Raw genomic sequence first — 22,091 nt, forward strand, 5'->3', positions numbered from 1 at the left:
TACAACCTTTTATGGAAAAATTAACTTTTTTAACCTCTAAAGATAATGAACTTTTTAATGAATAAACTTTTTAAATTTTTAGCTACTAACTAAAAGCTTTCAGCCACCAACTACTTTTTTTTTTTTTTTTATCCAAACATCCCCTTTATTTCTTATAGTTCTTTTCAATATACATAACCTCCTAAATAGTTGGGTAAAGAAACTCCTAGAAAGAAATAGGTTATTAAATATAATTTGTTAATCCTGATATAATTACCTCTTAAAAAGATACATCCATATTTAATGCACTACACAAGGTGGAGGGTTTTTTTTTTTTTTTTTTTTTTTTTTTTTTTTTTTTTTTTGTAATTTCAAGTGGGTACTGTTAAAAACTTTTTTATCACCAAAGGGTGAAACATAAGGTGGAGTTTTTTCCCAACTAGGTGTTATTAAAAACTTATTTATTAAAATGGGTTGTTTATAAATTTTTACTAAAATAGGTTGTTTTTCTTTTATAAAAATTAAAAAAACCTTATTTTGATAAATACTTTTAAAACAACTCATTTTACTAAATAATTGTAGCAAAACCCATTTGAGGGAAAAAAAAAAAAAAAAAAAAAACCTCATACAAGGTGTTCCATAAATCAAACACCTAGTTAAGAATGTCAATAAGGGTTGGTGGTATGGGGCAAGATTGTCGATCCACCTAAGCCAAATTCTTATCCCCCCCCCCCCGTCCCCAAAAAAAAAAACAACATACTATAGGCGTTATTGATTGTTCGTGGTTGCATTGGTGTAGGATTATGAGTTGATGGTGGCAGGGCCCATGTTGTCAACCAATCAAAACTTCTTTTTATTATTTCTCTTTTTTTCTTTTTTTAATAAGAGGGCTTTTCTACGTGACGCTGAGAGGCTTATCCGGCCTAAGTATATTGCATAATTGCATCTAACATTTCATATGCTATCATCCCCCGTAAAACAAGGGTTTTAAAGGGTAAGCTCACTTATTTACCAAAATGTCCTAAAACAACAAATATGACAAGTAATTTTATAAATAATGTTCTATCATGCCCACAAAGACCTAAACTTTATCACCAACTTTTATTTCACATAAAATATATACATGAATACCTTCTGTTTTCTCTGTCTTAGAACTCTAGACCCATCTCAGATCAATAACTCAACCCCTACCACCTATAGGTAGTTTAAGACAACTTTCTTTTGAAGTATATACCCGCATGCCAAGTATATACCCGCATGCCCACAAAGACCTAAGGATGGCATTTTGATTAAAGTTTTTGCTTTTGTGAATTTTAGTAATAAAGATGACTACAAATGATTTTCTTTCAAATAAACTACTTTATTTCTTTGAACAAGGTTTGTTTTTCCACTTGAAAATTAACATACCCAGATGTCTTCTATGCCAAAATTAATGTGGTTAATAACCGACAGTCGCATATTTTTTTTTTTAACGGCAAATTTGGATTACACCGACAGTCGCATATAGGGATGGTGTGTGGTACGAATGACAAGTATTGTAAGTTTTAATGAAATTTGGAAGAGATTCTAGAGTGGATTTGGATTTTTGAACTTTTTAGATTAAATGTTCCGGAATTCAAGGTTTCAAAAACAAGATCAGACTTGGGACCGGACGTGGTACGGCCCATTTGGCCTGACCCGACCCGACCCACTAACTCAAAACACATAATTTGAAAGTTTAAAAATCATATATAACAAACTAAGGGGGCGTTTGTTTCATGGAATGGAATGGAATGGAATTAGAAAGTTTTTCTTTGTAAAATTGATCTTGGTTGAGGGAGGGAGGAATTTGAAATCCTTCACTCTAATGAAATTTGTGACTATTTCAACATTCCTTAGAAATCCTTCACTCTAATGAAGGAATGAAATGGAATGTTGAAATAGTCACAAATTTCATTAGAGTGAAGGATTTCAAATTCCTCCCTCCCCAACCAAGATCAATTTTACAAAGAAAAACTTCCTAATTCCAATTCCTACACATTCCACGAACCAAACGCCCCGTAAAAGTTTATCATCATATATGTAACAAGATAGTAAGCTTAGTCCTATTACTACTACTCTTCAAACCAGGTTCAGTCTCAATCTCTTCGGCTGCAAGAAAAATCGTATAATTAGTCACCAATTTCCAACTCTTTACCCGTTAATTATTTATAAAAATATATATATTCAAAAAACACAATCGATTTTAACCAGAATCCATTTTGACCCGTTAGATGACCCACCCATTTTGTCCCCTATAATCCCTTGATGGAAAGCATAGTTGTTAAAAGCCATTGCCTCTTGCGCCTAGGCCCATTTTTTAGGCGAGGCGAGTCAGTTGCGCTTTAAGTCAAAGAAATCGCGCTTTAGTTCTCCAGGTGATGGTTTAGGCACACATTCCGGCGAGATTCCTAGATTCCGGAGAGTTTCCGGCCAAATTCTCTAAATTCCGACAAGATTCTAGCCAGATTTCTTCTTTTATCCAAGGAAAACTACTTTTCTACACTAATATTATAAAACTTTTTGTACTAAATAGATGATATAAAGTGTTATATAATAGATTTTGGTTATTTTATTTAAAGAATAGTATTCTTTTTCTAATACATAATATATTTTAAAGTTTTTTTCATTATGCGCTTTTTTTTCTCAGGCCCTCGCTTTTTTTGCGCTTTGCACCTAGGCCGCAGGCAAGACCTATGCGCCTTGAGTGCGCCTAGCGCCTTTAATAACTATGATGGAAAGTAATCTCTTTGACCAAAAAAGTCAAAAGTCACAAACTTTATGCAAAAACAAATCCTACTTACATATCTTCTGGCAACTTCTTTGAGAAATTTCTTTGGAGAATCCAGATATTCAACACAATCGTTCTTTACAACCGCAGCAAGATCATCTCTGCCAGCGCTTTCAAGATTTCTTATCATAATCGTTAACGTCAACTCATCTGGTATGCAACCTGATGCTTTCATCGATTCATATGTTTCCATTGCCTTGTCTATCATATCCACTTTAAGATATGCTCCGATTAGCTCTGTGTAGGCTCGTGTGTCGGGTTTCAAGCCTTCTTCTATTAGGTCAAAGAATAGATTTTCGACTTTATCTATCAGTTTCTTTTTTCCAAACATTAACATCAAGTCGCCGTATAGAGAGTGATCTGGTTCGTACCATGCTTCGTTTCTGATAAATTCGAATACCTGACACCTGAGTGCAGTTCAGATAAGATGCAATCTTGAACCCATATAATCACATAAATTGTTCCTAGCTTGTTTCTGATTCCTAATATACTTTAAAGAATCAATTTTAATCTAATGTGCAGCCTCTCCGTCCTCCTCTAAACACCATCACGGTGTGGCCCTTTCTTCCCCACTCACACACATATATATACATACATATATATAAAGCCCCATACATATATATCCCTCACCAAGGTTTAAAACGGAAACGAGTTTCGAGGCATAAGCCTCGAGGCAAAATGAGCCGTAAGGCCGAGGCGGTATTAATAAATAAATAAATAGAAAAATTATATATATTATAAAAATAATAATACTAACTAATTTCATCATCGAATTCATCAAAATTATCAAAAACACACTTAGAAAGACATGAAATGCTTGAAATTGACACAAAAAGTCAAAAACATCAAAAACAACTATTAAAATCCCCTGAGGCGTACCTGAGGCGCAGCTTTCTTAGCGCCTCAGCCCCTCTAAGGCGCATACACATTAAAAACACCATGAGGCGCGCCTCAGACTCGTTTTTTGGCCGTTTCACCTCGAAGCGCGCCTTGAGGCGCACGCCTCAAACGTTTTTAAAACCATGATCCCCACTACACACTCAAGTTATATAAAGCCCATAAAGCCCCTCTCTTACGCGTTTCGCCACTTGTCGCATAACGCCTCACAAAGGGCTTTATGACTACATATGACCTAATCAAGCGACGATGAACCATCTTCCTTTTAACGCGATTAATAATCCAAACTAGGACCCACTAGCCATTATAATCTGTACTAGCAATGTGACCAATGATGGTCATAATTTTACTTTCGTTGCCAAGTGCAATTTCTCTAACAAAAAAGTAACTTTGTCTGCCTCTAATTTCATTTGTCATTCCTAAGTAATTTATACAAATTAGTCAATTTGTCGTTAGAGGCATAGGAGTTACCTTTCATACTGATAGTATGGATTATTTTCGTCATAGTTTGGATTTATTAACTCGTCAATTTTACACGTTAGCTGAAAACTGATTAAACCGATGTTATTAGAGCCGGGTATTGGTCAGACCTTTAAACATCAAAAACCCGAATAATGTTATGGACCCAGGCCCAGCAGCAAGGAGAATCAGTAACAGGCCCAAACAGGTCTCTAGAAGACTTCACGGGTATGACTTGAATGCCACATCAGCTGAGATCTAACAACCTCAAGGGGTATATGAGTGAGGCCAGCTAAGTTAACTAATTATGCAAAATGAGTATTGTGTGTGATTTCTCTTCCCATCTCAATCTTCTGTAATTCCCCTTCCCCAATTCTGAGTTGTATTTTTTTTAAAGCTTTCAATCAAAATCCAACCATTAGCCTATTATTATTATCGTTCATTGCACCGTTTCTGTTTGCTTGATTTAGTCTTAATCACCAACGTTACATTGGTGCTTTCATTGTTCATTGGCTACGATGGCCGATGGAACTCGCCTTAAAACCCTCGATTCCGATGTCAAAGCGTTACAGGACGGTCAAGCTCAGACCACGAAGACTGTTGACCAACTCTTGGCTTCTCAAGCTCGCCAGGAGAAGCTATTAGCAGAGGTTGTTGCACAATTGAGTAGGATGCCTGGTAAAACCCCAGATCTAGACCCCTCCGGTTCTCATACTCACCGTTCGGATGGTTATAGCGTTCTCGGACGTCATAAACCCGCTCCGGTCACGTTAGCTCGTTTCTCCGGTTCCCATCCGGAGAGGTGGGTGGCTCAGGCCACTCGTTATTTTGAGTTTTACTCGATTCCTGATGACGAGCGCTTAACAATCTCTTCCTTCTATTTCGATGATGCTGCATCTGATTGGTTCGATTGGCTTCAACGTCATCACCAATTAACGACATGGGACGCCTTTGTTGGCCGGATTCAGAAACGTTTTCGTACCCCGGAATTGGAGGATCCAGAAGGACAATTGGCTAAACTTCACCAGACGTCCACGGTCGCTGATTATCGCAATCGCTTTGAAGAGATCTCCAATCGCACAGTTCTTCTTCCTCGCACTTTTCTGGTGAGTTGTTTTATTTCAGGGTTACGTGGTGATATTAAACAGTCTGTGGTCGTTCATAACCCCCAAACCCTAGATGATGCCGCTGAGTTAGCCCAAAAGCATGAACAACGAATTCTATTGGAAAAGGGTTTGGGCCGGGTTTCATTGGGTTCGTCTAAAGGTTTATTACCCACTCCTAAAACTCCACCCACAGTGGGCTCCCCAGTGACTCCAGCCCAACTGAAAGCTATTTCACCAAACGTGGGATTCCGACGTCTTTCGCCGGCTGAAATTGCGACCAAACGATCCCAAGGGCTCTGTTTTCGGTGTGACGAACGTTATACCTGGGATCATAAGTGTAAGGCGGCTCCTCAGCTTTTGTTCTTTGATGATGATTCTTCAGATTTCGATTCCGATGCTGCGCAAATTTCCCCAAATTCAGTCCTACAAGATGGTCAAATTGCTGAGAAATTACAAATGGAGGAGGTGAAAACACAATCCTCTATCTCTTATAATGCACTTTCTGGGGATTCTTCGTCTACTACCCTTCGTTTCTCAGGCACCGTTCAAGGTAAAACAGTCCAAATTTTGCTTGACGGGGGTAGTACCCACTGTTTCGTCCAGACTCGTGTGGCTCAGTTCCTGAATTTCGCTATTGAAGCTATAACCCCATTTTCGGTACTCGTTGGCAGTGGTGATCGTTTATTATGTTCTGGAATTGCTAGAAAAGTTGAGTTAATTGTTCAGAATCATTCGATTGTAGTCGATTTTTATGTGTTACCACTACAGGGGTGGGACATGGTGTTGGGTGTCTCGTGGTTGGCTACACTTGGACCCGTGGTCACCGATTACAAGCTGGGTACATTCAAGTTTCAGTTACAAGGCAAACAAGTTTGTTGGCAAGGGGATTCCAGCCCTCCTATTCACCCTATTCAATTTCATGGGTTTCAACAGTTGCTTCATAATGATGGAATTGGCCACATCTTTCACCTCACATTGTTACCTCCTAACACAACCGCCACCAAACCACATTCACCTGAGTTGCAAAGTGTTTTAGATCAGTTTGCTATGGTCTTCCAACCGCCTCACGGCTTACCTCCGCCACGAGCTCAAGATCATTGTATTAATCTTCTACCCTCTAGTAACCCGGTTTCCATTAAACCCTATCGATATCCACATTTTCAAAAGAATGAAATCGAGCGACTCGTTTCGGAAATGTTGGCTCAAGGTATTATACGGCCTAGTACAAGTGCGTTTTCTTCTCCGGTTCTCTTAGTTAAAAAGAAGGACGGCACGTGGCGTTTTTGTGTTGATTATCGGGCACTAAACGCCATTACCATTCGGGATCGATTTCCTATACCATCTATTGACGAACTCTTTGACGAGTTGTATAACGCCAAAGTATTTTCAAAATTGGATCTCTTGGCCGGTTACCATCAAATTCGCGTTGCACCGGGGGATATCTCTAAAACGGCTTTTCGAACACATGACGGTCACTTTGAATTTCTTGTCATGCCCTTCGGCTTAACGAATGCACCTTCTACCTTTCAACGTCTTATGAATGACGTTTTTCGCCCTTATCTCCGAAAATTCATCCTCGTATTTTTTGATGATATTCTTGTGTATAGTCCATCTTGGACTAGTCACTTAGCCCACCTAACCACTACCCTTCAGTTGTTATTGGATAACCAATTGGTGGCCAAAATGTCTAAATGTGTTTTCGGTCAGAACCAAATAGCTTATCTGGGTCATATTATTACGGGACAAGGGGTAGCGGTTGACCCGTCCAAAATCGAAGCAATTTTACAATGGCCAACACCCTCCAATGTCAAGGAAGTTCGCGCCTTCTTGGGACTTACCGGGTATTACCGCCGGTTTATACACAATTACGCGACTATTGCGGGGCCCTTAACTGATCTTCTACGTAAGGATGCATATGCTTGGACTGATACTACGAAATCTGCTTTCACCAAACTTAAACAACTGTTGGGCTCAACACCGGTTTTACGCCTTCCTGATTTTTCGAAGCCATTTACATTAGAGACAGATGCCTCGGGTACCGGCATTGGCGCTATCTTATCCCAAGATAAGCACCCACTAGCTTATTTTAGTAAAAAGTTATGTCCTCGTATGCAGCAGGCGTCCACTTACCACCGGGAGATGTATGCCATCACGCAAGCTATCGCCAAATGGCGACAATATCTCTTAGGTAATAAATTCACTATTCTAACTGATCAACAATCTCTTAAAAATTTACAGGACCAAGTGATACAAACTCCTGAGCAACAGAAGTGGCTTGGCAAGTTGCTGGGATTTGATTTTGATATTTTATACAGACCCGGTTCGCTTAACTCGGCTGCTGATGCACTATCTCGGCAACCGACCTCCCAGTTAATGGCTATTTCCTCTCAAGAACCCTCATTATTGCTCGCTATTCGTAAGGCCATATTGACTGATCCCGAGTCGCAGTCGATTCTTCTTCAAATTTCTCAAAAATCAGCCGGGTCCGATAAATTCCAAGTCAAGGAAGGGTTATTATTCTATCAAGGACGCTTGTTTGTTCCAGTTACCGCAAACCTTCGCAGCCAATTGCTCACTGAATTTCACTCTTCGGTCATCGGCGGCCATTCGGGTATCACGAGGACCCTCCATCGTTTGAGCTCCAATTTTTATTGGCCGAACATGCGGTCTGATGTCTCGACATTCATCGCTGAATGTCAAGTCTGTCAGCAAACAAAGGCTTCACCTTTGTCGCCAGCTGGACTCCTGCAACCTCTTCCGATTCCACACATGATCTTTGATGAGATTGCCATGGATTTTATTACTTCTTTACCCTCCTCGCATGGTAAGACTGTGATTATGGTTGTGATAGATCGTTTATCTAAATACGGGCATTTTATCGGGTTACCAGCAAACTTTTCAAGTGTAACAGTCGCTACTGCTTTTATTAATGACTTTGTGCGCCTACACGGGGTTCCCACTAACATCGTTACGGACCGTGATGCACGTTTTATGACCTCGTTTTGGAAGGAGTTGCATCGCTTACACGGTACCACCTTATCCTTTAGTACCGCGTACCACCCGCAGTCCGACGGTCAAACTGAGGCGCTTAACAAATGTCTCGAAATGTACTTACGTGCTTACGTCACAGACTATCCCACTCATTGGATGACTTATCTTCCCTGGGCTGAATTCTGGTATAACACGGCGTATCAAACCTCGGCCCAAATGACACCATTTGAAGTGGTTTATGGCAGAAAACCACCTACTATTAACCGATATATCCGTGATTCCACTACTAATGCCACACTGGAGGCTCAATTATTGGATCGTGACACGGTATTATCTCTTCTTCGGGCTAATTTGGCTAAAGCACAGACCCGAATGAAACTTCAGGCTGACAAACACCGTCGGGAACTTTCATTCGACATTGGCGATTGGGTTTACGTCAAATTGCAGCCGTATCGCCAAGGATCCTTACGCCTACAACGCCACCGCAAACTGGGTCGCCGTTATTTCGGTCCATATCAGGTCATTCAGAAAATTGGTTCAGTTGCTTACCGCCTTGACCTCCCACCTACGGCGCAGATTCACTCTGTTTTTCATGTATCGGTTCTCCGGAAATGTGTAGGTCAACCGACTCAGCAGGTCACACCCTTAAACTTGGTGGATTCCACTTCCACTCTGCTGCTCATTCCTCACCAGATTTTGGCTCGACGCTCCATTATTCGTTCTGGCCAAACTATCCCTCAAAGCTTAATTCAATGGGAGGGCTTTAGTGAACAGGAGGCTACTTGGGAAGATGACAGTCATTTACTACATAAATTTCCGTCCTTTCACCTTGCGGACAAGGTGATTCTTGACGGGGACGGTAATGTTATGGACCCAGGCCCAGCAGCAAGGAGAATCAGTAACAGGCCCAAACAGGTCTCTAGAAGACTTCACGGGTATGACTTGAATGCCACATCAGCTGAGATCTAACAACCTCAAGGGGTATATGAGTGAGGCCAGCTAAGTTAACTAATTATGCAAAATGAGTATTGTGTGTGATTTCTCTTCCCATCTCAATCTTCTGTAATTCCCCTTCCCCAATTCTGAGTTGTATTTTTTTTAAAGCTTTCAATCAAAATCCAACCATTAGCCTATTATTATTATCGTTCATTGCACCGTTTCTGTTTGCTTGATTTAGTCTTAATCACCAACGTTACAAATAACCCGAACGGATTTACCCGAGCTACATCGGTTCAACTTTTGGCATGTTATCAAGAATTAGTGAATACACATTAAGTTTATCAATTTCATAAGATATATGTCCAACCCGACTCGACGAACCAGATAACCGAACAACCTTATCGGCTGCTACAATTATCATACAAAAAAGAAAACCGGGCCTGAACTACCCGAAACCCGAATAATAAACCCGATAAACAGCAGTCATAAAACATGTATGGAAACTGAATATGTGAGATAACTTGTTACCTTGAGAGCAAGGTCCAGATGTTGTTGCCTCTGCAACTCAGCAAAAGCATCCAACAAATCATCTTTCAACAGACGATTGAGCTTTGAATTGAATACTTGGTGAAGTTTGGATGGGTTTTTGGCAGCTAATTTGAGGGATTGAACTGCTTGGATTGCTTCTGTTGACAAAACCCCATCAGTTCGTCGTCTTGTTCTCAAGGGTTTTCTTAATCCACATGTTATTGTTGTCGTTGCAAATCTCAGTTGGGCTTTATCGAATCCAAAGGGTGTTTGTATAGACTGAATTCTCATCGGAGAATAACCTGTGTTCGTCAGCATCCTACAGGGTTTAAGGTTTTGGTTTTTCAGGAGAAAGCGATAAAGAGGAACTCAGAAAACAAAATGTTGCAGGTTTGAGTGTGTAAAAAAACCGGGTTGGGCTGATGAAGTGGTTTTTAAGCCGGCCCAATCTATAAATATCACCCAACACCCGAGTTGCTAGTTTGTAACTTGTATAGTGGTTTCCTTTCTCGTAATCAAAACCGGTTCAACCCCAACCGGTTTAAGCCAAACTGGTTTTAACACGACATGACGAAATATTTTTTAATAAAAGTACCGGCTTTGGGTACCATTTATGACCAAAATCGGTTTCATTTGGACCAAAACCGATTTATATTGGGTTCAAGTTTTTTTACCTAAACCGGTTTATGACCCGAACTAGTTTCTCCTCAAACCGGTTTTGACCAAAGTTGATCAAGCGGATTTAGTTTACAATCCAAACCGGTTTGTATTGGTTTTTAATCTTTTATATACCCTTTTACTTGGTTAACTGAATTCTGGATTTTACGTAATCAATAACATAACTAAATAAGCAATTTAGTTTCAGTTATAACCGAACCGGAAAAACCGACTCGCTTTTCTAGTTTGGCTTTTCTTTTAGTTTCGGCTTGGTTTGATTTTAGTGAATAACCACATTATAGGTTCCATTAAGAGATAAGCAAATAGTATCAGGTATCGGTATCGGTACTAAATTTATCAAACCGGTGTACTGCCCTCAGATTGTATTAAAAGTTGAGGACTAAAAGTTGGTTTTCGCTTATTTGGGCCAAGTCCAAATGTTAGAATCTTTTTCATGTGCCACATGTATAAACGTGTAATAACTATTGATATATTTTACGTTTAAAAACTCAACATACTAAACAACCAAAAATCTTCCACTCATCCTATATTATTCATGACTATATGACCTTCCCATTATAGTATTATACATGATGAATCAAATTGCCAAATTGGTCTAAGCTTCGCAACTCTTCTAGTACACACAAAGGAAAAAAAAACCTAATTCACTCTTCAAACACATGGCATGGAGTGATGTAAGAATAACCATTCATATTCATATACACAATCAAACCCTCATAACAACATCAATTTCGTCACTCTCTCTCCTAACCGAAATTACCCTACTTCGGTTTCATCACCATCATAATCTTACACCCTAAGGAGGAACCAGATCATCCTGACAATCATGTCGAACTCCATGGCTGCATCTCTGACTGGATTCTCTGCTGGCCTGTCTGCTGTAACAGGTATTATTTATGTTTTCCATTACATCTAAACAGAACTGATCCAACATGTGGTATCAGAGCATATGTTGATAACTCAGTTCTGTTTTCGTATCCATTATTCTGGGATCAAAAATCTGGAAAACGGAAGTTTTTTTTAAGTCATTAAAATCATGGCTGATTTCGAGTTATAATGAGCCGAAACCATTGTTTTGAATAAAGGGTCACTCGAAATCACTAATGGGTAAATTAATATCCGAAATCTGTTAATAAAAGTAATAAAATTCAGGTTTCGGAACCCAGAATCATGTTTATATTTTTAGGGTTCATCATAATGTTCTAAGAAAACTCGAAAATTCCCTAAAATTTGGAATATAATTTAGATTGGTGGGTATTTTTACTGTTTTGATCTTAATTTTATCTAATAAAAATTTCGAAAACTGTTAAAGAGATATCAGTTATTATTTTCGAAATCTTTTGATAAGTTTAGATCAGCATTAAAACAGGAAACATTATCCCACAATCCCTAAAATTTCGAGTTTTTCAGTTATCATCACAAAACAGCTGTTAATGAGATTGCTACTCGAGACCATGAGGTTGCTACTCGAGACCATGAGGTTGCTACTCGAGACCATGAGGTTGCTACTCGAGACCATAAGGTCATAACTCAAGACCATGAGGTTGCTACTCGAGACCATGAGGTTGCTACTCGAAACCATAAGGTCATAACTCGAGACTAAGGTTGCTACTCGAGACCAAGGTTGCTACTCGAGACCAAGGTTGCTACTCGAGACCAAGGTTGCTACTCGAGACCAAGGTTGCTACTCGAGATAAAAACGTTACAACTCGAGACTAAGGTTGCGACTGGAGATCTCATAACTAACTCGAGATCTCAAAACTCAGTCGAAACCATGACTCGAGACCTCACTCGAGATCTCAAAACTCAGTTCGATCCGCGCTAACAGGTGGTTTGGTATTAAATAATTGGTTTTGTTAACACTTAATTAATTTATCAGAATCAGATAATTTTTGCAAAACCAAAATAGCTTTACTTGAATGAGCTTTTGATGTATTAATTCTGGCCAAAGCTGATTTAATACATCTATTTATTGTTCAAGTATTATGAAAGCTATGTTGAGTATGCATTACAAACCTGAAATGTCTTAATTCTGGCCAAAGCTGATTTAATTCATTTATGTTTAGCATGCTTGACAAGTGCATAACTAGAGTGATTGTCTCATTTCTGGCCAAAGCTGATTTGTCACAATTACTTTGCACACATACTTAAATGATTACACTTCTGGCCAAAGCTGATTTGTCCTCGTTTAAGTAGAATTTTTTTTACTAAGTCTATTATTTTGATGTTAGTAATAGACATTATCACAGCTTCATAATTAAAATGGTCATTATTTATGCCTGCCTTAGTATAACCAGCCCATTAGATCACATTAGGACTTCTTCTTTTGTATCATAACTTGCTCATCTTATTTCCACTATCAGCACCCAATTGCGGGATTCCACCTTTGACTGGTGATAACTTTGCTGAATGGAAGGACGCCCTCATGCTTACTCTAGGATTGCTAGACTTTGATTATGCTTTAAGAGAGAATAAGCCAGCGGACCTTACCGCTACAAGTACTGCTGCTGAGCAGATAGTCCATGATAAATGGACTAGATGTAATCGCATGTCTCTCATGTTCATGAAGTAGTCCATTCATAACTCAATCAGAGGGGCCATTCCTGATTCTGAAGATGCTAAAGCCTATTTGGCTTCTGTGGAGAATCAATTCAAGGGAACATCAAAGGCACACGCAAGCACTCTTATCCTCAAACTGGTGACAACTAAATATGATGGGAGGAGCGGCATTCGCGAACACATCATGATGATGCATGACATGGCCAATAAGTTGAAAGGCCTAGAGATGGAGATCAGTGATGGTTTTCTTGTTCACTCCATCATCACTTCGCTTCCTTTGTCCTATGAAGCATTCAAGATCAATTACAACACTCAGAAGGACAAATGGACGATGAGTGAGCTGATCGCTATGTGCGTGCAGGAGGAAGAGCGTATGAAGATGGATCGCACTACTGATGTTGCTAACTTCACCACCTCCAGCTCAAAGAAAAGGAAGAACTCTTATCAAAGAAAGGATGCTTCTAAGGTTCAAAAGCCAAATCCAAATCCTAATACAAGTGCACCTTCCAGCTCTAAGAACTCCTTAGGCAAACCTTATTGCAAGTTCTGTAAGAAAACAGGACATAAGCAAAAGGAATGCCCTGACTTCAAGGAGTGGCTGGCTAAGAAAGGTAACGATTTTTTCATGATACTTGAGTCCTTTAATTTAAATGTTCCTGCTAATTCTTGGTGGTTTGATTCTGGTTCTATGGTTCATGTTACCAATTCACTTCAGGGATTCCTTACAATCCGGAAGCTGGGAAGAAACCAAAGGACACTTAAAGTTGGGGATGATCGGAATTAGAAGTGAAGGCCATAGGAACATTACAATTATTTTTGAAAACTGGTTTATGTATTAAACTTTATGATACCTTATATGTTCCTGAGGTAACTCGGAACCTAGTATCAGGACCAAAGTTAGACATGGACGGTTTTGTCGTTTCTCATGGTCATCGCAAACTCTCTATTCTCTATGATTCCGTTGTTTATGGTACTGGCATTCTGGATGGTGGTCTCTATAGATTAGAACTAGATGATAATTTTTCCAAATCTTTGTTGTCATATAATATTAATGAATTACTCACAAAGATGGAAAAGAAACAAATTCGAGACTTAGAGACTTCATCTATGTTGTGGCATCAACGTTTAGGCCACATCTCAAGAGAACGATTAAATCGTCTCGTAAAGGATGAAGTCTTACCTCCTCTCGATTTCACTGATTTTGGAACATGTGTCAAATGTCTTAAAGGCAAAATGACATCAGCAAATAAGAAAGGTACCACTAGGAGCTCTAATTTATTAGAACTCATTCACACTGACATTAGTGGTCCCTATCAAATCGCTGGCATCACAGGACATACTTCATTTATCACTTTCATTGATGATTATTCTCGTTACATGTACTTGTATCTTATAAAGGAAAAGTCTGAATCTCTTACAACTTTTAAAGATTATAAAGCTGAAGTTGAAAAGCAATTAGATCGTCAAATTAAATTTGTGAGATCAGACAGAGGCGGTGAATATTATGGAAGACATACTGATGTGGGTCAAGCTCCTGGTCCATTTTATGAGTTTTGTAAGGGCCAGGGGATTGTGAACCAATACACCATGCCTGGTACACCTCAGCAGAATGGTGTCGCTGAACGAAGAAATCGTACCCTTATGAACATGGTGCGCAGTATGTTAGCCAACACTAATTTACCATTATTCCTCTGGACTGAAGCGTTAAAAGCAGCTGTTCATATACTCAATAGAGTTCCTTCTAAGTCTGTCCCTAAAACTCCTTATGAACTTTGGACAGGAAGGAAACCGAGTCTTAAATATATGAAAGTATGGGGCTGCATTGCTGAAGCAAAATTATATAATCCTTTCCTAAGGAAACTTGACCCTAAAACAGTTACCTGTTTCTTTATCGGGTATCCTGATCATTCAAAGGGTTATCGTTTCTATTGTCCTTCCCATGTCACCCGTATTGTTGAAACCAAGCGTGCTGCGTTCCTGGAGGATTTCAAGGTCAGTGGGAGCAGTACTAACCCTTACGAAGAATTGCAAGAAGTACAAGACGCGGGGGGGAGAGACTCGTCGCTTACCATTACTTCGTTTACTCCTCTTGTACCCCATGCAACTGCACCTGAAGTCACTGCACCAACTCCATCTCCGCAACCAGAACCGATCATACCTCATAACGAAGGCACATCAAACGCTCAAAACCAAGACAACGCTCAACCCGAAAATCAGCTCAGGAGGTCATCTAGGCAAAAACGGCCTACTAATTGGGATGATTATATTACCTACCTGACTGAAATGGATGCTGGAAAGCTCAATGATCCTATCTCTTATAATGAAGCCATTAGTAGTGATCAGTCTTCTGAATGGAACAAAGCAATGATTGATGAGCTTGAATCCATGAAGAAAAATGACGTTTGGGATTTGGTAGAATTACCCAACGGTGTCAAACCTGTAGGTTGTAAATGGGTGTTCAAAACAAAACTAGATCCGAATGGGAACGTTGAACGCTATAAAGCGAGATTGGTTGCAAAGGGCTACACTCAGAAAGAGGGAATTGATTATCAAGAGACGTTTTCACCTGTCTCTCGTAAAGATTCATTAAGGATCGTTATGGCCCTAGTAGCTCATTTTGATTTAGAGCTACATCAGATGGACGTCAAAACTGCTTTCCTTAACGGAGACTTAGACGAAGATGTTTACATGAAACAACCTGAAGGCTTTAAACCTGAAGGTCAGGAGCATGTAGTCTGTAAGTTGAAGAAATCCATTTATGGGTTAAAACAAGCATCACGTCAATGGTACCTCAAGTTTGATGAAGTCATGAAGAGGCAAGGTTTTATGAAGAATCAAGTGGATCAATGCACCTACCTCAAGATGAGTGGGAGTAATTTTACTATACTTGTCCTTTATGTAGATGATATTTTATTGGCAAGTAATAGTTTAGACATGTTGCATGAGTCGAAGCGGTTACTCTCGCATAACTTCGACATGAAGGATCTCGGAGATGCTTCTTACGTCATTGGCATCGAAATTCACCGAGATAGACACAAAGGGATCTTAGGATTGTCTCAAAAGACTTACATAGATCGTGTCCTTAAACGCTACAACATGCAACAGTGCAAACCCTCCGTCGCTCCAGTAGTTAAGGGAGATGTTTTCGGTTCATTCCAGTGTCCGACAACAGAGGTTGAAAAGGAGCAAATGAGCCAGATACCTTACGCATCAGTAGTCGGGAGCCTGATGTATGCTCAAATCTGTACTCGCCCAGATATCGCTTATATTGCTGGAATGCTAGGCCGTTATCAGACTAATCCTGGCCTATATCACTGGAAAGCAGCTAAGAAGGTCCTTAGATATCTGCAAGGGACGAAAGACTATAAACTGACTTATAGAAGAAGTGATCACTTAGAAGTGGTAGGTTATTCTGATTCTGACTTTGCCAAGTGCAAAGATGACAAGAAATCCACTTCGGGCTACATCTTTATGTTAGCAGGCGGACCTATCTCATGGAAGAGTCATAAACAACAGTTAACTACAATTTCCACAATGATGGCAGAATACATTGCAGTTTACAACGCAACCTGTCATGGAATGTTGCTTAGAAATCTGATCACTGGACTCAAAATAGTTAATTCCATTTCTAGACCATTGAAGCTTTACTGTGATAACTCAGCTGCCGTTAGTTTCTCGAACAGTAACAGTTCGACTGGAGCTGGTTTATATCTCGATACAAAATATTTGTTCGTACGTGAACGAGTTGAGGAAAATAATCTTTGTATTGAGTATATTAGTACTAAAGATATGCTAGCGGATCCGATGACTAAAGGTCTTCCACCTAAAGTTTTCGAAGAACATGTATCGAATATGGGACTTACTAAAGACCTTGTTTAATGGCATATTGTACTAGCTTATGTTTTAATTAATAAAATTTCCTCAGTTTGATTTTGTATGTCTCTAACACATGTTCTGCCGGTGTAATGACATATAGACAAATATAAATACAAATCAGACGCTAAAGGGCTTATACATATTTTGATCGTAACTATTAGGTTTTAAATTGAGGCTATAGTATGACTAATGGGGGTCCTGAGTCGAATGATGATTCAACGGCTGTATTTCTCTGCTATGGTTCTTGGTTTAAAGCTAAAATGAGTGTTAACTCCTGGCCAGGCTTACCTAATACTCATGATAAATGATTACTCGGCTAAGTGGGAGAATGTGAGATTAAATATATTGATATTATATTATTTAATCTTTTAGCCATTATAATCATTTATATTATATTAGATCAAAATATATTTATTAACCTATTAATAATTAGTTGGTAATTGTTGATGGACCATATTACCCTTATTAACTAACTGGGTTTCCTCTTGGGTGTATAAATAAGGGGCTTATTAGAGAGTTAAAGGGTTACACACATTACACAATCAAACCCTCATAACAACATCAATTTCGTCACTCTCTCTCCTAACCGAAATTACCCTACTTCGGTTTCATCACCATCATAATCTTACACCCTAAGGAGGAACCAGATCATCCTGACAATCATGTCGAACTCCATGGTTGCATCTCTGACTGGATTCTCTGCTGGCCTGTCTGCTGTAACAGGTATTATTTATGTTTTCCATTACATCTAAACAGAACTGATCCAACTCCCAATCGATAAAATAATAAGATAATAACTTTTTTGAAATCCAAGTTTATATATATTGGTCCCAATGAAACTATAAATTAATAATTACTAAAAGATTTCAATTTCTAAGATTGTCTAGTAAAAAATAATATACATTGAAACTTATTTTTGTAAGATAATGTTTAATGTACTATACATGGAGAAGAAATGTGCATTAAAACTTGTTTTTCTAATTTATGTTTTGGTAAACTTTTTGTATTGAAAAATAATGAACTTGATAAACTATTCTATATATTAAAAATAGAAGCTAATGAATAGTACTTTTAATATTATAATAATATATAGCTTTTTAATATTTTTTGTTTAAAATTTTAATAATAGTTATTTTCTTTACCTTTTAACTTTAATCATTTTTTTAATATCAGGGGTTGGGATAAGTTTGGTGTTAACCGGTATCGAACCAGTTCTGATATCGAAATTACAGGTATGGTCATGTTCGCAATCAATACATGAATTCAATTAATTTGTGAATGTACATTAGACTTGGAAATTTAAAGGTCATACATATCTATTTAAATTAATAAATTATTAATTTATCGATATAATAATATCTCGTTAAATTAATAAAATATTTCAGTTCCAACATTATTAATTTATAGAGCTTTTCGTGTATGTATATTAACATAAAAATGGTTTCCCTTGTTTATCTTTTTTTGGTGGTCATCTTTAGATACTTTATTGTGTACATATTATTTTAGTGTAATATAACAGATTGCAATTTTGGTGTTATTGCTTTTGAAAGGGCTATGAGAACACATACACATACCTAATATAAAAATAACTAATTGCATTACATGCCTACATCTCACAATCATATAAGTCAAAATTGTTTTCCCTACTTATCTTATTTCACTCATTCATAAATTCTTATTTTCATAAATATATCTTATCTTAAAAAAAACGTTTTATATCAGTTCACCTTCAAATTTGCATCTTGTAATTAGAAGTGCACAAACCGGCTAATTTCCATAATCGGTTCGGTTAATTGGTTATGGCAGTTAATTTCACATTTTTTACTTTAACCGGTTATTGTTTTAACCGGCCCGATTAATCACTTTAATCATTTTAACCGGTTCAGTTAATAACCAATTTTTTCGGTTAATTAACTGGTTAATTTTTCCTTTTTTAAGAATATTTTAGTTTAACAACCGGTTACGGTTCCAGTTAACAACTGGTTACGGTTAATTAACCCTCTTTTTTTTGCCCACCTCTCCTTGTAATTATGATTAACTTATTTTCGTTTCATATTGGGTTTCAAATTTCAGTAGGCCCACTAAGAAGAACCCAATTTGGGCCCATATTCTGAGAGTATCTTGCTCGAACATAAACGGAAGCTTACATTTGCCTCCTAACCGGTTTTATTTTGTTTCATTTTATTTTAACAACCTCCATGAACCGGTACCGGTTTTTTTCCACAATCATATACCCTTCCCCAAAACCGCCACCAGATAAATTCCTAAACCTCTGTTCTCACGGCCTCATCACCGAAGCATTCAAAACCTTCAATACATACATATATAACGACCCATCTCTATACTCTTACCTCCTCAAATCATGCATACAAACCCACTCACTCTCACTCATTCACCAGCTCCATTCTCTAATAATCACATCCGGGTGTTCATCCACCCGCTTTGTCACCAACCACCTCCTCAATGCGTACGTCAAGTTTGGCCAATCAAAGATTGCAGTCAAGCTGTTCGACGTAATGCCCAAGAGAAATATCATGTCTTGCAACATTTTGATTGGTGGGTTTGTGCAAAGTGGGGAGTTGGATAACGCACGTAAGGTGTTTGATGAAATGCCTGAGAGAAATATCGCGACGTGGAATGCGATGGTTGCGGGTTTAACGGATTTTGAACGTAACGAAGAGGCTTTGAGGCTTTTGTATGAAATGCGTGTTTCGGGTTTTTACCCGGATGAGTTTACTCTTGGCAGGTGAGATGTGTTTTTCTGACCATTTTGGAAGTTTTGAAGCTGGTTTTCGCGTTTCTTATATGGTTTGTTTTTGTCAGTGCTCTTCGAGGTTGTGCGGGTTTAAGAAGTTTGAATGCGGGCCGGCAGATTCACGCGTATGCGGTTAAATATGGGTTGGAAGTTAACGTGGTTGTCGGGAGTTCACTCGCCCACATGTATATCAAATCCGGACATCTAGCAGAAGGCGAAAACGTGATCAAATCGATGCCGGTTCATAGTGTAGCCGTTTACAACACATTGATCACCGGTAGAGCTCAAAGCGGATGTAACGAAGAAGCGTTAAACCAATACCACATAATGAAACTATCGGGATTCAAACCGGATAAAATCACGTTTGTAACCGTTCTCAGTTCGTGTTCACAGCTAGCAACACTCGGTCAAGGTCAACAGATTCACGCCGAAGCGATAAAATCGGGTGCGACTTCGTCGGTTTCCGTCCTTAGCTCGTTAATCAGCATGTATTCGAGATGTGGGTGCTTTAAAGATTCGTTAAAATCATTTTCCGAAACTAAAACCCATGACGTTGTTCTATGGAGTTCGATGATCGCAGCGTACGGGTTTCACGGGATGGGAAAAGAAGCGGTCGAGTTATTTAACCAAATGGAAAACGAAGGGTTAGAACCGAACGATGTTACGTTCTTGAGTTTACTTTACGCTTGCAGTCACTGCGGGTTAAAAGATCAAGGGATCAAGATATTTGATTTAATGACGGAAAAATATAAAATACCCCCGCAACTAGAACATTACACATGCGTCGTCGATCTACTTGCGCGTTCGGGTCGTTTACAGGAAGCGGAAAACGTAATTAGAACCATGCCCGTTAACGTGAAGGCGGATTCTATTATATGGAAAACGTTATTATCCGCTTGTAGAATATACAAAAACGCTGACATGGCGAAAAGAATCGCGGAAGAAGTCATACGGGTGGACCCACATGATTCAGCATCATACGTTTTACTATCGAACATACAAGCGTCCGCTAAAAAATGGCACGATGTGTCGGATTTCCGAAAGGCGATGAGAGATATGAGAGTGAAAAAGGAACCGGGTGTAAGCTGGTTCGAGATGAAGAATCAAGTTCATCAGTTTTGTATGAGCGATAAATCGCATCCGGATTCAGAAAAGATTAAACTTTATTTAAAAGAATTGACGGGCGAGATGAAGTTGTTGGGTTATAAGCCCGATTATGGATCCATTTTGCATGATATGGATCTTGAGGAAAAGGAAGATGATTTGGGTCAACATAGTGAGAAGTTGGCGATCGCTTTTGCGTTGATGAACACTCCGGATTGTGTTCCGATTAGGATTATGAAGAATTTACGAGTGTGTAATGATTGTCATGTGGCGATTAAGTATATATCGGCGATAAAGAAGCGGGAGATTATCGTTCGCGATGCTAGTAGATTTCATCATTTTAAAGATGGTCAATGTTCATGTGGAGATTACTGGTAAGATGTTATAATTATTATTCAATTATTGCTGTATGTTTCATTTGTTTCCATGATTCTGTAGGTTAAAATTCTTGTTTGTAGTTAAAATTCTTGTTTGTAAGCTTTGTTTAAATTTTTGTTTGGATGGTTCATTAGGCAGCATGTTTGGTTCACAGGATGAAATCTGAGAAATGGGTTGTGCCTGTGAGCTGGCTAGTCGAAGCTCGAACCTGACATAAACTTGAAAATTGTATCAGACGCATGAACCTAAACACGATTTTTTTACGGCTTGCCACGAGCACAACCTGTTTAACTTGAATAATTTTATTTTTTTGGCATTTTAGTACTCTAAAATTTCAATTTACAACCAAAAATACCAACGTATTAAAATGCTTACCAGTAGAGATGGGCATATCGGGTTTTTTTTGTACCTGGAACCGGTTCCTACCCGGACCCGGTTATTGTTATAGTTTAGGGGAAGTGTAGGAACCGGGTCCAGTTTCTAACCGGGTTTAGAGCTTTAATAGTGGAACCGATAGTAACCGATCCCGGGTAGGGTTGGAACCGGGTTCTCTGAAGAACCGGTTCCACTGGGTATGTCTTAAAAATCGCTGAAAAGATATTGTGTAACCGGTTCTTAAAAAAATTTTCCTTATATTGAACAAAATACTACAATTTTAAAAACATACACGTAAACTGCTATTTTGGTCCCTGTGGTTTGGTCAGTTTTGCCACTTTAGTCCAAATCTCAAACTTATTACATCTGGATCCCTGTGGTTTGCATTTTGTTGCCATTTTAGTCCAAAATCCAAAAAACCTATTTTTTGACTGTTGCAACCTCCTATTTTGTCCTGTAGTGCAGGGGCATTTTGGTCCATGTTAATTTATTATAACATTTCAGTAATTAATAACATCTATCTTCAAGAACATCATCAAACTTCATCATCAAAACCCAGAAAATCAAGAACATCATCAAACTTCATCATCAAAATCCAGAAAATCAAGAACATCATCTTCAAAAAAATCAAGAACCCAGAACAAAACCAGAAACCATC

At 38.6% G+C, this 22,091-nt stretch overlaps 2 protein-coding genes across 3 annotated transcripts; one reads left to right on the forward strand and one right to left on the reverse strand.

Moving 5' to 3' along the window:
* Positions 1-1,909: 1,909 nt before the first annotated feature.
* LOC110899826 (pentatricopeptide repeat-containing protein At1g62350-like) lies at positions 1,910-10,209 on the reverse strand. Of its 2 annotated transcripts, none has more exons than XM_022146719.2 (3): positions 9,709-10,209; positions 2,802-3,195; positions 1,910-2,109 (listed from the first exon to the last, which is right to left on the reverse strand). In XM_022146719.2, the coding sequence occupies exons 1-3, from the start codon at positions 9,768-9,770 to the stop codon at positions 2,080-2,082; spliced, it is 486 nt and encodes a 161-aa protein (XP_022002411.1). In that variant the 5' UTR covers positions 9,771-10,209; the 3' UTR covers positions 1,910-2,079. The 2 variants fall into 2 exon arrangements, with proteins under 2 accessions (XP_022002411.1, XP_022002410.1); XM_022146718.2 differs by having other exon boundaries at positions 2,802-3,188; positions 9,709-10,170.
* Positions 10,210-18,896: 8,687 nt separating this feature from the next.
* LOC110899825 (pentatricopeptide repeat-containing protein At2g41080) lies at positions 18,897-21,229 on the forward strand. Its single transcript, XM_022146717.2, has 2 exons — positions 18,897-19,567; positions 19,645-21,229. Exons 1-2 carry the CDS (start codon positions 19,020-19,022, stop codon positions 21,056-21,058), a joined length of 1,962 nt encoding a protein of 653 aa, XP_022002409.1. The 5' UTR covers positions 18,897-19,019; the 3' UTR covers positions 21,059-21,229.
* The last annotated feature ends 862 nt before the right edge of the window (positions 21,230-22,091 follow it).

The sequence above is a fragment of the Helianthus annuus genome, chromosome 13 (genome assembly GCF_002127325.2).
Source record: "Helianthus annuus cultivar XRQ/B chromosome 13, HanXRQr2.0-SUNRISE, whole genome shotgun sequence".
NCBI lineage: Eukaryota > Viridiplantae > Streptophyta > Magnoliopsida > Asterales > Asteraceae > Helianthus > Helianthus annuus.